Genomic DNA, 15,575 nt, shown 5'->3' on the forward strand with positions numbered 1-15,575 from the left:
AGAATAAAAACATTTTTTATAAAGAAAGGCTAAATAAAAAGAACATTGCTTTTTTAATCTACTGTGATTGTCTCAAAGTGATATTAAAAATATGTCTGATGTTAGGGGGTGTAGTTGGTGCAGTTATATATTGGTAAAGCAAAATCGGGTATTTAGTAGTTAAATGAATAGAATTAGATAAATTCTGCAGAGTTGTGTGGAATGAAAAGAAGGGATGGGCCAAGGAAGAAGAGAGAAAAATCGGAGAGGTAGAAGAACTAGTTAGGAAAGTGGAGTGTTCTAAAAACTCAGGACAGTTTCACAGTTGTCAAGCACTGTGAATGCTTATACAATTTGGACTTTACTATTGTCTTAATAGAGATGGCAAATGGAAGTCAGATTACAGGGCACTTAGCACACAGAAGCAGCGAGAGTCTTATACTCATTAACCATTTTGGAGGTTACCTGTAGCAGGCCTTTCCCTTGGGTAAGACAGCTCAGACTGCTTTCCTGGGTCCTGCGTTGGGGTGGGAGATCGGGATGACTCAGGGCCTATATGTACTCCTTTTTTTCCGAATATTTAAATTCAGCTTTAAAATTTTGTCACTAAAATTGCAGATAATGGTTGAGTTGCCCCAGGCTTCTCCCTTGTAAGGACACCCTGCATTTAATCCTGTGGTAGCTCGATATTACTGTTTTATGATTGTCATTTTATGTCTCCCATTGGACTAGTAAAGATCCTTGTTGTTACTGTTGAGCTCCCAGTACCTAGCATTAATGCCTGGCTTATAGCATTGAGTCGATATTTGTTACATGAGTGACTAAATGAATAAATCAATAATTACTTGTCTTTTAAACGCAAAAGAATTCCAATTTGATGGTCTCACAGATTCAAAAAAGTAGAATGTTTTAAGAAAACGAGGGTTTGATAAATAATTTCAAATGGCAGTTGGACAAAGATTGAAAAATGACCTTTGGATTTGACTGTTACAGGTTGTTAGCTTCCATAGCAAAATAGTGTCATAGCAAAATGATTGGAGTAAGGGCCATATTTAAATGGGTGAAAGGATAAATGGGAAGTGAAAACAAGGACAAGCAACATAGGACTTTTTGTTTGTTTGTTTTTGGTTTTGTTTTGTTTTTAAAGATTTGAAGCTAAAGGGGAAGAAACTATTAGCGAGAAACCCAAAGATTTGAGACGGGGGGGGGGGGTCATTATCATAGTAAGTTTATGCATTTAATTTGAATATATCCAAGTATCCCCACCTATATGTCAGTATAATATATTCTTGATCTCAAAACTTGGTTTTGAGATCTTTTGAACTTGAAGGTTTTTGCTGTGCTGTTTGGGGCCCTCTCATGGCCAATCTAATAAATGACATGTAAATTGTCAAATGTTAATTAGATCTGGTATACTAGCTTATTTCTTAGGCAATTTATTCTTTCTATAAGGATTAGATGAGGGTGAGATATGTGGTTATAGCAGTTAATGATGCTTAGTCCTCTTTGATTTGTTATGGGTCAAAACTTGACGTAAGCTTACTATACATTGCCTTATGTAATGTTGCTGTGTGGTCCTCTTCTCACTTTGCTGACAGTTTTTATCATAAATGGTTGCTGGATTTTATCAAATGCTTTTTCCCCTTGGTAATAATTCCCTGTTATTAACTATTTGAACATTGCAGCGTATCGTTGTTTTAGTTGCTAACACAATAATAGTGCTAATATATTATTCTTTATGTTGCTTCTCAATGGTTTTTATTCTAGGGTTTTAAGAAACAGCATGTTTAAAATAATATAGGAACACCTCTGTAACCACACCTATTTAAAAACATACACATGTTCAATACATTCTCATACCTCCCTCACAAAGGTAAGCACGATTCTGAATTTGGTGTTTTATCCTCAGGCCCATTTTTAAAGTCAGTATATTGATATATACTTCAAATTGTTCCTTTCATTTAAAGTTATTTTGTAGTGGACTCCAAAATAGCAGCGGAGTAAGTGGACGCCACACTGACCTGCTCCCAGGACCAAACTGGAAATACAACTAAAATACAGAAGAACCACCGTGAACAATGAACTGAGGACCAGCTGGAGGGAACCTGATAACCGAGGACGGAAAGCGGAGACGCATAGAGACTGGTAGGGAGGCGGGAGGCGTGAAAGGGCAGCAGCGGAAGTACCAGAGGGCTGTCTCAGCTGTGGGGGTTCCCACTGAGAACTCTGGGGTCTGAATCCCAAGCTGGGCTCCCCAGCAGAGAGCACCAGAACTGAGGAAGGTGCCCACACTGAGTATAACGTTAGCTGTGGGTTTGTCATACATTGCCTTATGTAATGTTGCTGTGTGGTCCCTCTTCTCACTTTGCTGACAGTTTTTATCATAAATGGTTGCTGGATCTTATCAAATGCTTTTTCCGCATCTATTGATATGATCATATGATTTTGAAACTTCATTTTGTTTATGTGGTGTACCACATTAATTGATTTGCGGATATTGTACCAACTTAGCATCCCAGGAATAAACCTCACTTCATCATGGTGTATGATCTTTTTAATTTGTTGTAGGATTCAGTTTGCTAATATACATATCCTTAATTTTTATTTATTGACTTGAGAGACAGATAGATATATTTATATATATGTGTGTGTATATGTATATACACACATACACACATTGATTTGTTGTTTCACTTATTGATTTCTTCTTTTTTTTTTTTAAACATATTTTAATTGATTTTTTACAGAGAGGAAGGGAGAGAGATAGTCAGAAACATCGATGAGAGAGAAACATCGATCAGCCGCCTCCTGCACATCCCCCACCGGGGATGTGCCCGCAACCCAGGTACATGCCCTTGACCGGAATCGAAACTGGGACCTTTCAGTCCGCAGGCCGACGCTCTATCCACCGAGCCAAACCGGTTTCGGCTGATTGATTCTTATATCTGCCCTGAGTGGGTATTAAACCCACAACTTTGGGACGACACTCTAAGGAGCTGAGCTACTCAGCCAGGGCCATTAATCTGTTCAGATTTTTTGTTTCTTCTTGATTCGGTTTTGGAAGATTGTATGTTTCTAGTAATTTATTATTTATCAGATTGTTGAATTTGTTGGCATATTGTTGTTTATGATATTTTCTTACGATTCTTTGCATTTCTGAAGTGTCAGTTGTTACTTGTCCTTTTTTATTTCTGATTTTATTTATTTGGATCCTCTTTTTAAAATGTTTAAAAATTAAATCTTTTTTAAATTTTTTATTTATTTTATTTAATTTTTTTTATTAATTAAATCTTTATTGTTCAGATTATTACATTTGTTCCTCTTTTTTCCCCCCATAACTCCCCTCCACCCAGTTCCCACCCCTCCCTCCTCCCTCACTCCCCATCCACTGTCCTCATGCATAGGTGCACAATTTTTGTCCAGTCTCTTCCCACATCCCCCTCACCCCTTTCCCCCCTGAGAATAACCAGTCCACTCCCTTTCTATGCCCCTGATTCTATTATAATCACCAGTTCATTCTGTTCATCAGATTATTCACTTGATTTTCAGATTTACTTGCTGATAGATGTGTATTTGTTGTTCATAATTTGTATCTTTATCTTTTTCTTCTTCTTCCTCTTCTTAAAGGATACCTTTCAGCATTTCGTATAATACTGGTTTGGTGGTGATGAACTCTTTTAGCTTTTCCTTATCTGTGAAGCTCTTTATCTGAGCTTCAATTCTGAATGATAGCTTTGCTGGATAAAGTAATCTTGGTTGTAGGTTCTTGGCATTCATCACTTTGAATATTTCTTGCCACTCCCTTCTGGCCTGCAAAGTTTCTGTTGAGAAATCAGCTGACAGTCGTATGGGTACTCCCTTGTAGGTAACTGACTTTCTTTCTCTTGCTGCTTTTAAGATTCTCTCTTTGTCTTTTGCCCTTGGCATTTTAATGATGATGTGTCTTGGTGTGGTCCTCTTTGGATTCCTTTTGTTTGGGGTTCTCTGCACTTCCTGGACTTGTAAGTCTATTTCTTTCACCATGTAGGGGAAGTTTTCTGTCATTATTTCTTCAAATAGGTTTTCAATATCTTGCTCTCTCTCTTCTTCTGGCACCCCTATAATTCGGATGTTGGTACGCTTAAAGTTGTCCCAGAGGCTCCTTATACTATCTTCATATTTTTGGATTTTTTCTTTTTGTTTTTCTGGTTGGGTGTTTTTTGCTTCTTCGTATTTCAAATCTTTGACTTGATTCTTGCAATCCTCTAGTCTGCTGTTGGAACTCTATATAATATTCTTTATTTCAGTCAGTGTATGCTTAATTTCTAGTTGGTCCTTTTTCATAGCCTCTAGGGTCTCACTAGATTTCTTGAGGGTCTCACTAAATTTATCAGTGGTTTCTAGAAAATTCTTGAAAAACCTTAAAAGTGTGATTTTGAGCTCTATGTCCAGTAGTTTGCTTTCCTCCATTTCTGTCATTTGTGTCCTGTTTCTTTGTCTCCGCATTTTGGCTGCTTCCCTGTGTTGATAGAGTGGCTTTCTGTGCTAGGTGTCCTATAGGGCCCAGTGGCTCAGCCTCCCCAGTTACCTGAGGTGGACACTCTTGGTGCACCCCTTTGTGGTCTGTGTGCACAGTCTTGTTGTAGTTAAGCCTTGTTTGTAATTAGTATCACTGGGAGGAATTGACCTCCAGGCCAATTGGCTGTGAGAATCAGCTGTGTCTGCAGTGGGAGAACTGTGCTGGAGACACCCTCATGGGGCAAGACTTGCTTCAGTGGGGCTTTGGTATTCACTGAATCTGCCTCCTGAGTGTGTCCCTTATGGATCTGAGGAGTTGTAATCTGGATGGTCCCACTCTGACCACTGGGTACACTGGTACTTGGATCTCTAAGGAGGTGCTAATTTAGCCTCTGCCTGAGGTTACCCCGCAGGAGCTATGGAGAGATCTGCAGATTCCTCTTCTGTGTTTGGGGTTTGGAGGTGCCCAGATGCGGCCCAGCTGTGAAGCAGTGCAAGCTTCTGTGGGGCCTTGGGCCTTCTTTTGGAAGGTCTGGGTCTCACTGACCCAGCTGCAGTTTGTTAGGTAATTTTAGATTGCAAAGGGCCAGGCCTTTCATATGCAAAAGCCTCTGTGCACAGCTTGGGTGGGGCGGGGTCTCAGGGGATCAACAGGGCAGAGCAAGCAGCTATGGTTGCTCCTCAGTCCTACCGTAAGAGGCCCGGAGTCTCAGTGTCCCACAGTAATTGCTGCAAGAACCTCTGAGAGAAAGCTGCCCTTGAGTTCCGACCGATGCCAGACAGTCCAGTTTCTCCCCATATGAGTCTGGGTCCCCAGAGACTCGCCTGGAACTGGAGTTTAGAGCAGTCGGGAGCTTGAGACTCCCTCCCGATTGAAAAAGACAACTGCATCCTCAGTTGCCAGCCCTTTCCACGTGCGCCTCCGTAACTCTGCACTTTACTTCCGCACCTTCTCTGAGTCTCAGTGTGCTTTTCTCTTTCCTTCTAGTTGTAGAATTTCCACTCAGCCAGCCTTCCTGTGGTTCTGGATGATGTCTATTTTGTCTTTTAGTTGTATTTTTGAAGTGGTTGTGCGAGGCAGCCGGTGTTTACCTATGCCGCCATCTTGGTTTCTTTCTCCCCTATGTCTTTTGATTGAAACATTTAATCCATTTACATTTAAAGTGATTACTGATTGGTATGTGTTTATTACCATTTTATTCTTTATAACTATGTTTCTATTTTTAAAAAGATGCTTTCTAAAAGTTGATTTTTAAGAGAGATAGAGAAAGAAACAGTGATGTGAAATAGAAACATCGATTGGTTACCTCCTGTACGCCATACCTACTGGGGAATGAACCCGCAACCTGGGCATGTGCCCCGAATGGGAATCAAATCATGACCTCCTGCTTCATGGGTCGACGTTCAACCACTGAACCACACTGGTTGGGCTCTTTTCTTTTTAAAGATCCTTTAATACTTCTTGTAAGTCTAGTTTTGTGGTAATGAACTCCTTTAGCTTTTCTTATCTGGGCAGTTCTTTATTTCATTTTCAATTTTATGTGATGGTGTTACTGGGTAGAGTAGTCTTGGTTGTAGGTCCTTCCTTTTCATCTCTTTGAATATTTCATGTCAATCCCTGTTGGGAAATCAGCTGACAGTCTTATGGGACCTCCCTTGTTAGTAACTAACTGCTTTTCTCTTGTTGCTTTTAAAACTCTCTCTTTTCCTTTAACCTTTATTATTTTAATTATGATGTATTTTTCTGTGAGCCTATTTGGGTTTATCTTGTTTGGGATTTCTGCACTTCCTGAACCTGTGTGTCTTTTTCTGTCACCAGCTTAGTGAAGTTTTTAATCATTATTTCTTCAAATAGATTCTTGATTCCTAGCTCTCTTTTCTTCTTCTTCCAGTACCTATGATGCAGATGTTGTCACACTTCATGTTGTCCCAGAGGTCCCTTAGTCTGTTTTCATATTTAGAAATTTTTATTTTTTTTGCTGTCTAATTGGTTGTTTTCTGTTACCTTGTCTTCCAAGTTGCTGATTCAGTTTTCTGCTACATGTAGCCTGCTGTTGATTCCTTCTAGTCATTCTTCATTTCCAATATTGTATTTTCATTTCTGACTGGGTCTTTTACATGTTTTTTTTTTAATATTTTATTGATTTTTTACAGAGAGGAAGGGAGAGGGATAGAGAGTTAGAAACATCGATGAGAGAGAAACATTGATCAGCCGCCTCCTGCACACTCCCCACTGGGGATGTGCCCGCAACCAAGGTACATGCCCTTGACTGGAATCGAACTCGGGACCCTTCAGTCCGCAGGCCAACACTCTATCCACTGAGCCAGACCAGTTAGTGCTGTTTTACATGTTTTTAAAAAATGTTTGGTATCTCTATGTCTAATTTCTCACAAAGTTCCTTGAGTATCTTCATAACCATTAATTTGAATTCCATCTGGTAAATTGCTTACCTCCATTTATTTAGTTCTTTTTTCTGGGGATTTCTCCTGTTCTTTCATTTGGGGCATTGTTTCTTTGTCCCCTCATTTTGGCTGCCTCTTTGTATTTGTTTCTGGGTATTAGGTAGATCTTTATCCCTCCCAGCCTTCATCTGGTGGCCTTAAATATAGTAGGTGTCTTGTGGGGCTCAGTGGCTTAGTCTCCCACTACCTGAGCTAGGTGCTTCAGGAATGTCCCTTGTGTGGGTTATGTGAGCCTTCCTATTGTTTTTGAGTCTTAATTGCTGTTGGCCACTTGTGGGTGGGGTTGCCCCTCTGGTTGGATCAATGCCAAGTGAAATGTATGAGTTGCTCTGTGAGGATTGATTCTGCAAAGCTAAATTCACCCCAACAGGGTTTGGTGACAGCCGAGATCTCCCTGGTGTGTGCCATTTGGGGAGCTAATTGGATCGTGTTCTGAAATGGTCTGAACCACTGGGTGTGTTGTTTCTGAGGCCACTTGATAGGGGATCAAGTGCTGGTTAATGTTAGGCCTTGCCTGTGATCAGTCTGGCTACCTGTTTGGAGTTACAAAGTGTTCCAAATTTTGTGGCTGCCTCTGCTGGGCATGTGTGTGCATGGGAAGGGCATAGCTGTGCCCAAGGCTGGTTTCCACCATCACTGAGCCTGGGAGCAGGTCAGCAAAAGACCCAAGGCTCCCAGAGATCAGCCCTCACCTGTTAGCTGCCTGGTAGGCTTAGTAACTGCAAGAGCCTCTGGTGGTATGTGTGTTGCATACATCCCCAGGTAGGGGCAAGGGGGACATATTCAAATTTGATACCAGTACTGGGTTGTTGTTTTTTTAATTTTGTTTTATTGCTTAAATTACAAAAAAGTATTACATATGTCTCCTTCCCCCCTCCACCCACCCCAGTACTGGGTTTGAGGCCATTCAGCCACAGTCTCAGGGTACACCAAGGTCAACTGCCACCTGCCAGTGTCATTGGAGCTTTTGGTGGGGCAGGGTCTCAGTGATTCATTAGGGTGGGTCAGCAGTGTTCACCAAGCCCAAACAGACCAGGGTTTGGCTGTGTGAATGGTGGGCTCTGCACAGGAATGGTGGCACAAGTCTGGTGTGTGAGGGGAATAATGGCTCTACTCAAGAACCACACAACTCATTTTTTCCTAGTTTGCCCTGACCTCCTGGAGAGTCTTCTGCCAGGGATGGGTCAGGGTGGGGAGGAGGAAGGGTGCGCGGGGAGGGAGGAGGGGTGGCGGCAATAGGTTGGCCACAGCCTGCTGTCACTATTGCAAGCTCAGCAGGGAGGGGCCAGCAGGAGTTGGGAGGGTAGGGTGAGGCTGGTGGTTCTCCCATGGTGGGGCTAGTGGATCTCCCTTGGGGGGAATGTGGTGCCCCTGATCTGGCCCATGGGGTCGGGGGGCCCTATCCCCTGTTGAGGCACATTATGGGGGGAGGGGAAATGGTTTTTGCCCCAGAGCAACGCAAGTCTGTCTCTGATCCTCCCCAAATTCACTCTCAAAATCCCACCAAAAAAGTCTGCACCAGGCAGGGTATCCCTTTGCAGGGTGTGAGCTCAGCCAGAGGGAGCACCAGGGTGCTGGAGGGTGGGGCTTGTGCAGTACCCCCAGGTTGATGCAGTTTGGAAGGGAGTATTTGACCCAGGAAAAATGGTGTCTGGGGGTGGTGTAGGAGAGGGACTCAGCACAGGGACCCTGATGGCTGTCTCTTCAGCTCCCTCCCCAGAGCCACACAACCCAGTCCATCCTCACAGGACTCCAGTTTGCTCTGAGCCACCTTCCCTCCATCAGGGTCAAGGGGGAGTAGCTGCCAGCAAGATTTTGTGCATTGGCCCTTTTAGTGGGCACCTGGGTTTCTAGCCGACTCCTGTCTCTCCCTGGTGGGCATAATCCCTGCCGATTTTCATAGCCACACGTTATATGGGGCCTCGACTGGCCCTGTTGCTTCCGGCTGGGGAGCCTTGCTGGGGGTTGAGACCCCACATTACTCAGGGGGGAAACTTTGCAGCTGAGACGTCCGTCCGGATTCTCAGTGGCTGCCTGTGGGAGTGGATCCAGCCCTTTCCGCCTCCCAGTCTCAGTGCGGCTCCTCCTGGAAGTCCTTGGTTACAGGACGTCTCTCAGCTAGTCTCCAGGCAACCGGTTATTCAGGTTGACTCTTCTTATTTTAGTTGTAATTCCAGGTCTGGCCTGTGTGGAGGTGAGTGTAACTTCCACCTACTCCATCACCATCTTCTTCCACTCTCTCATTTAATTTATTTAAGAGAGTCTTTACATGAGCATATTTTCTGGATATTTTTGTTTATCTTAACTCACCTCTATTAATTGTGTTTTTGATAAGTTATTTTTATTTCATTTGCTATTGGTATATTATTAACTTGCTATCAAGATATAAAAATCTGATAAAACACTCATTTTAGATTTTTCATTTTTTTAGAAACCATGAATAGAGGCTCTGCAATCCACATTTTTTGGGGTGCTCCAATTGGTCCATTGAAAATGATGGTATCACAGGAACCAACTTCTTTAATGTCCACTACTGACCGCTGGAAAAAAGTTCAGCTTTTATACAATCAACATTCTTTACATCTGAAGGATGAAAAATGCAAGAATAAAAATGTGGAAGATTATCAAATCCTAGACGCTGCTGCCCCTCCAGATCTTCGTAATGGTCATTTTTTAGGAAGCTCCCCGAGTAGATCTGTTTCTGTGAACGATGACTGTATACACTGTCTTTCCGAAACACAGACTCGAAAATTCCAGAAGAGTCACCCCTTAGGGATGAGTGACTTAACCAAATCTGATGTCCAAATATGTGGATGTAAAGGCCGAGTTCAGCGTTTAACTGAAGAGGAAGAATATCAGGAGCTTTTCAGTGAAAATAAGAAAATCACAGTTGAACAGCATAAACATCAATCAAATATATGTGGTCAAAATGTCCAAAAACATTTCTTTCAGTTAGACCATGAGTGTGCAGCTGCATGGGATTTGGTGTGTAATACCGAGCAGATTAATACAGGGCCAGGAGCTATCGGCATGAGGTGTATACCAACAGAGCATCATGGAACTCAAAACCAGAGTCTGGAAAAGAGCTCTTTGACCACACGAGATAAGCCAAGGTCTGCGGGAGCAGTCGGGAAGGTCTCAGACCTTACGGCATCTACTGAAACGGAATTCCTCAGTATAATGACCTCCAGCCAATTTGCTTTTTTAGCTCAAAGGATAAATAAAGGGGAGAGTTCTATAAATAAAGGGACAGTGAACACGGAGGTTGAAGCTGAAACAAGTCCTGGGGAAATAAAAATAATTAAAGATAAGTTGATTCAGCCTGATGATGATTTTGTAGAAAGATATGAAAGTAGACAAAACCAAGCATATTCCCTTGAACTTTTCAGTCCTGTTTTTCCTGAAACAAAAAGTAGCCACATTCACATAAAGTCTGATAAAGGTCTTAAAGAAAATGTGGAATCTCAAGAACTTTTCAGTTTTGAAGATAAACTGCCATCAAATGAGATACGTATTGAGTCATGTAGGCCCGGAATTCTGTGTTCTCAAGCAAATGCCTTCCACAAAAGTCCTACGAAACGGAATTGGACCTCTGAAGACGAATCGGGCCATCTCAAAGCCCTCCACGTTTCTAAGAAAACTAAGTTGGTTTCTAATGCAGGAGGCGCTGCCACAGCAACAGACCAGAGGAGTGTGTCTGAATTCAAGGGCATTAAGAAAACATCATTAATAAAAAATTGTGATTCCAAAAGTCAGAAGTATAATTGTTTAGTCATGGTGCTATCTCCATGTCATGTGAAAGAAATAAATATAAAATCGGGACCAAATTCGGGCTCTAAAGTGCCTTTAGCAACAGTTGTGGTAATTGACCAGTCAGAAATTAAGAAGAAGGTTTTTCTGTGGAGGACGGCCGCACTTTGGGCCCTGACAGTGTTCCTTGGAGATATACTTTTACTCACAGGTGAGGCCATTGTGGAACAGTGGTAGTGAGTTTACAAAGCTGTAGCTGTGCCCTCCTGCTGGAGGGCTCCCTCTTTCCCCTGCCTGTCTGGGCTCCATGTGACCGACCCCTTCATAGCTTCAGTGCTGGCCTCTTCACCTCTGCCTGGCATTCTCTGCGCTGCCCCTCCTTTCCACTCATCTCTCTAGGAACTCTTCCCTGGTTGCTCCTCCTACTCATTCATTATGTTAGCATTTAGGTCATATCATCAGGCTTTTTCTTTTTTTTCTTATGGTTATGTCTATGTGTGTCTTATTTTCAACCCTTTTCTTAAACTATATTAGCAGTTTTATGATGAAAAGACAGCATTTCTATTACTTAATTAATCCTTAATAATGCTGTGCACATTATATTCTTATTGAGGGAACCAATATAGAATTTCTATTGTACTTTTAAATTATTGAAGTTATATTAATCACATTTGGAAATATGGAAAGGGAAACTCCTGCTTTTATACCAACCTCATAACCATCAGGAGAGTTTTGGAATGTTACTAGTTGTCTTTCCTCTTTAAATTTGTATGCATGCATATATAAAAGCTGATACTTATTGGGACTTTACTGTGTATCAAACCCTGTTTTATACTTTACATGTATATCAACTCTTTACAACTCTATGAGGAAGGTCCTGGTTATTATTCCAATTTTTCAGTTTGAGGAAACAGACCCAGAGAGTGTGCCCAATGTCACATTTCTAGGAAGTGGCAAAGCCAGGACGATTTCACTTGGACTCCAGAATCCTCACCTGTATAGTTGGAATCATTAAGAACACAGTTTTTTTGTCCTGCTTTTTTTTGCCTGACATAAGAAATGTAATATTTTGTTACATTTCCTTATTGATTTAAAATCAATGCACAGTGTATTAGAGCAGAGATATCAGTCATTTTAAGGAAGAATCTTAGACCAGGAGGAAGTTGATTAAGCTTAATAGCACATCTACAGAGAGAATGTGATAGAGAAGAGGGAGAGGGTCAGCCTTAAAAGCTTAGAACAAGAAAACGGTCAGTAGTTTCTACTGAACAGTTTGCTGGGGGAATGAGAACCTTCGCTAGTATACCTTGGTAGTTAAGATTGTTAGGTGCTGTCTCTAATAGACATCCAGGGGCTTGTAACCAACAGGCTTAGCATAATCTTGTCCCCCAGGCAATATCATCTTATTTGCTGGCAGATCAATTTATCTAACTCCTTTTGTTCCGATTCAGTGCTCACTGAGTAGCTAGCCAATTTTGGTTGTAATTTGGCTTCCTAGGTGTCTGATGTAAACAGTAGCAGTGGCAGGGCTGTGGGAGATTGAAGAGGCAGAGTTAAAATTAGGGGGTTGTTGACAAAGGTGGGAAGAGAGAGGTAGAAGTTCAGGATGACCTCACATTTTTATTTACCTGGTTAGCAGCACAGTGCCAACAAATGAAATGGATATTCTGAGAAGAAAAGCAGGTTTGAGCCATACTAAGATTGGAGAGCCAATAGGATATCCACTTAGGGACATCCATTAGGCAGTTTTGGATAAATGGGTAAAAGGGGTTGAAACTGAGTCTGGAATTAAAGTTGGAAGTAATTACTTGGAATTTATGATTGTTTTTCTTATTATCTCCAAGTTAATTTGTTGCTGTTAGTATATCTTTATACCTCTAACATTTTATACACTGAAAATAATCCTGCCTGGGATCAGTCTGTCTCTCTCTGTTTCTAACTTACAGTTTTTGCTCTATTTATAATTCTTTTTTTTAATTTATTTTTTAAAATTTCTTTATTAAGTTATTACATATGTGTCCTTATCCCCACATTCTCCCCCATCCCCCCCACTCATGCCCTCACCCCCCTGTTGTCTGTGTCCATTGGTTAGGCCTATATGCCTGCATATAAGTCCTTTGGTTGATCTCTCCCCTCTACCCCGACCCTCCCCTACCTTCCCTCTGAGGTTTGACGATCTGATCAATGCTTCCCTGTCTCTGGATCTGTTTTTGTAATTCTTTCTACCCGTTGGTATGTTTAGTTGCACTAAATGATTCCTCTCTATCTTAGATCGTACAGTGCTTTTTCCCCTTTAGAAAGTATTCCTTACCTCCAAAGTCTTTCACTCTTAACACCCACAGATGATCACCATACTATTTAGGGAAAACTAATCAAAGTCCTTCAAGATGCTTTATGTCATATCCATGTGTCTGCAGCAGAGGGGTGAGTGCATAATGAATACTGTTTACTCTCCTAGGCACCACTGCTTTGGGACCACTATCTTGCTTCTTGGTCCTGAATGATTTCTTTTCATCAGAAATGTACGTCGTAGCATGCATCTTACGTAAACAAAGCCAGTAATGTTCTCTGTGGAGCAGTGAACTTCTCTATTGATACTGTTTATATAGACAGAAGCAATTTTTTATTTTTATTTTACCTGCGTACAGATATACCTAGAGTCAGATTTTGGATTTGCGGTTTTATCATTTGGTGCCTTAGGCAGATCATTGAACATATTGAACTTTAATTGCCTGGTATGTGGAGGCATGCATACTATCTTGCTGTGGTTGGTAAGTTAATGACAGTATGAAGGAACTTATGGAATGATCAGAACTTTTTTCTCCCCTTCCAGATGTTACTGTTTATGAAGATCATTGGGTTGGTGAGACAGTACTACAATCAACATTTACCAGTCAGTTATTAAATCTTGGGAGCTATTCATCTGTCCAGCCTGAGGAGTGTAAGGCACATTTTACATATACTATCTTAGTATTTAAAGTATATACACACATTAGAAAAAAGTAGAGTTAAAATGGTAATTATATAAAATGTTTTCTAAAAAAGTTTGCTGGAGAGTATTGCTTTAATTTGTTTAGTGAGAATGAAAATAGAATTTATAAAAATCTTGTACAGCCCTAGCTGGTTTGGCTTGGTGGATAGAGCGTTGGCCTGCGGACTGAAGGGTCCTGGGTTTGATTCTGGTCTAGATTGCAGGCTCCATCCCAGGCCTTGGTCAGGGGTGTGTGCAGGAGGCAACCAATCAATGTGTCTCTCTCACATTGATGTTTCTGTCTCTCTGTCTCTCCCCCTCCCTTCCACTCTCTCTAAAAATCAATGGGAAAATATCCTCAGGTGAGGATTGACAAAACAACAGCAGCAACAAAAAACTTGTACATTGAAAATCATATGTATTTTTAAAAATATTTGGGTTCATGTTCATTTTCTTAGAGATTCAGTATAGTAATGGTCCTTAACTTTTAAGGAGTCATAGACCTCTTTGAGAAGCTATGGGTCATTTTTCCAGAATAACGGACTTAAGTAGATGGACTAAGTGGTTCCATGGATCTCCAAAGTTCTGTGGAATTTCTGAGCCTCTGATTAGGAATCTTTGAGGTAATGAAAAAAGCATGGATCATGGACAGTTGTGGCTTGAGATCTTCTATCTACCATTGCTAGGAAAAACTGCCTGCCTTCTCTGACATCCATTTTTGCTTCTTTAAAACTAGAGGCCCAGTGCATGAAAACTCATGCACTGGAGGGGGGTCCCTCAGCCCGGCCTGCCCCCTCTCACAGTCCAGGAGCCCTCAGGGGTGGGAGGAGACCTGGCGATCAGGGGAAGGCGACGCCCCATCAACCTCTGCTGCTGCCACTGCTGGCAGCACAAGCCTCGGGTGGTCCTGGTTACCTGAGCCTCGGGCTGGCCCTGGGCAGCTGGGGGGCTGAGGGGACTGGGGGACTTCGGAGGCAGGCACGCAGAGTGGTCAGGCCCGCATGGGAGCAGACCCGGCCTTGCCGTGCACCTGATGCCCCGGCGGGGCTGAGGGGACTGGGCGCCTCCATCTTGTGGCTGTGGGTGCTGCCATCTTTGAGGGCGGAGCAGTCAGTTAGCATATTTCCTCCTTATTGGCTGTGGGCACTGCCATCTTTGAGATGGTGTGAGGGTCAATTAGCATATTCCCTCTTTATTAGATAGGATAAGCTGTTGAAAGAAGAAACCAGCAGCTATATTTTTTTTCAAGAAATAAATAAAAAAGAAAGAAAAAAAAGAAAGTAAGGGAGACAGTATAAACTGGTGATTATAGTCTCTGGAGGCAATAGACCAGAATTTGAATCCTAGTCCTAGAGCTTCCAAAGTCTGTATCTTTAGGCAAGTTACTTGACCTCAAATACTGAAATAGTGTCATAGAAAAATAGCTATCAGTATATGTAAGATTATACAAGAGATTAGCTAGAATAACATGAAGGTAAAGCATGGAATTCCAATCTCTGAATGCTTTGAATTCTCGAGGAAAGGCAGAGTAGGCAAAAGAGAAGGATAACTATTAGAACAACAACAATGGTGTTCGGGAAGGGCAAGATGTCCCTGTATCTGAGGGAACCTAGTTAGCAGAAAATCAGCACTGACATATTCTCTTTTTTTATATATATATTTTTTATTTTATTTTTTTATATTTTATTGATTTTTTACAGAGAGGAAGGGAGAGAGATAGAGAGATAGAAACATCGATGAGAGAGAAACATCGATCAGCCGCCTCCTGCACATCTCCTACTGGGGATGTGCCCGCAACCCAGGTACATGCCCCTGACCGGAATCGAACCTGGGACCCTTCAGTCCACAGGCCGACGCTCTATCCACTGAGCCAAACCGGTTTTGGCCATATTCTCATAAAATAAAAAAATCAACT

The 15,575-nt window shown here is 41.9% G+C and overlaps 1 protein-coding gene across 2 annotated transcripts in view; it reads left to right on the top strand.

Moving 5' to 3' along the window:
• The window catches only part of SHLD2 (shieldin complex subunit 2), a 135,168-nt gene that overhangs the window by 50,945 nt on the left and 68,648 nt on the right, over nt 1-15,575 (top strand). The window contains exons 2-4 of one of the 2 annotated variants that reach the window (XM_059662056.1): nt 1,958-2,124; nt 9,371-10,900; nt 13,523-13,630. In XM_059662056.1, coding sequence (XP_059518039.1) covers nt 9,376-10,900; nt 13,523-13,630 — 1,633 coding nt within the window. In that variant the 5' untranslated portion in view covers nt 1,958-2,124; nt 9,371-9,375. The remainder of the gene's footprint in view (nt 1-1,957; nt 2,125-9,370; nt 10,901-13,522; nt 13,631-15,575) is intronic. The other variant, XM_059662057.1, reaches the window with a different exon arrangement.

The sequence above is a fragment of the Myotis daubentonii genome, chromosome 13 (genome assembly GCF_963259705.1).
Source record: "Myotis daubentonii chromosome 13, mMyoDau2.1, whole genome shotgun sequence".
NCBI classification, from domain to species: Eukaryota; Metazoa; Chordata; class Mammalia; order Chiroptera; family Vespertilionidae; genus Myotis; species Myotis daubentonii.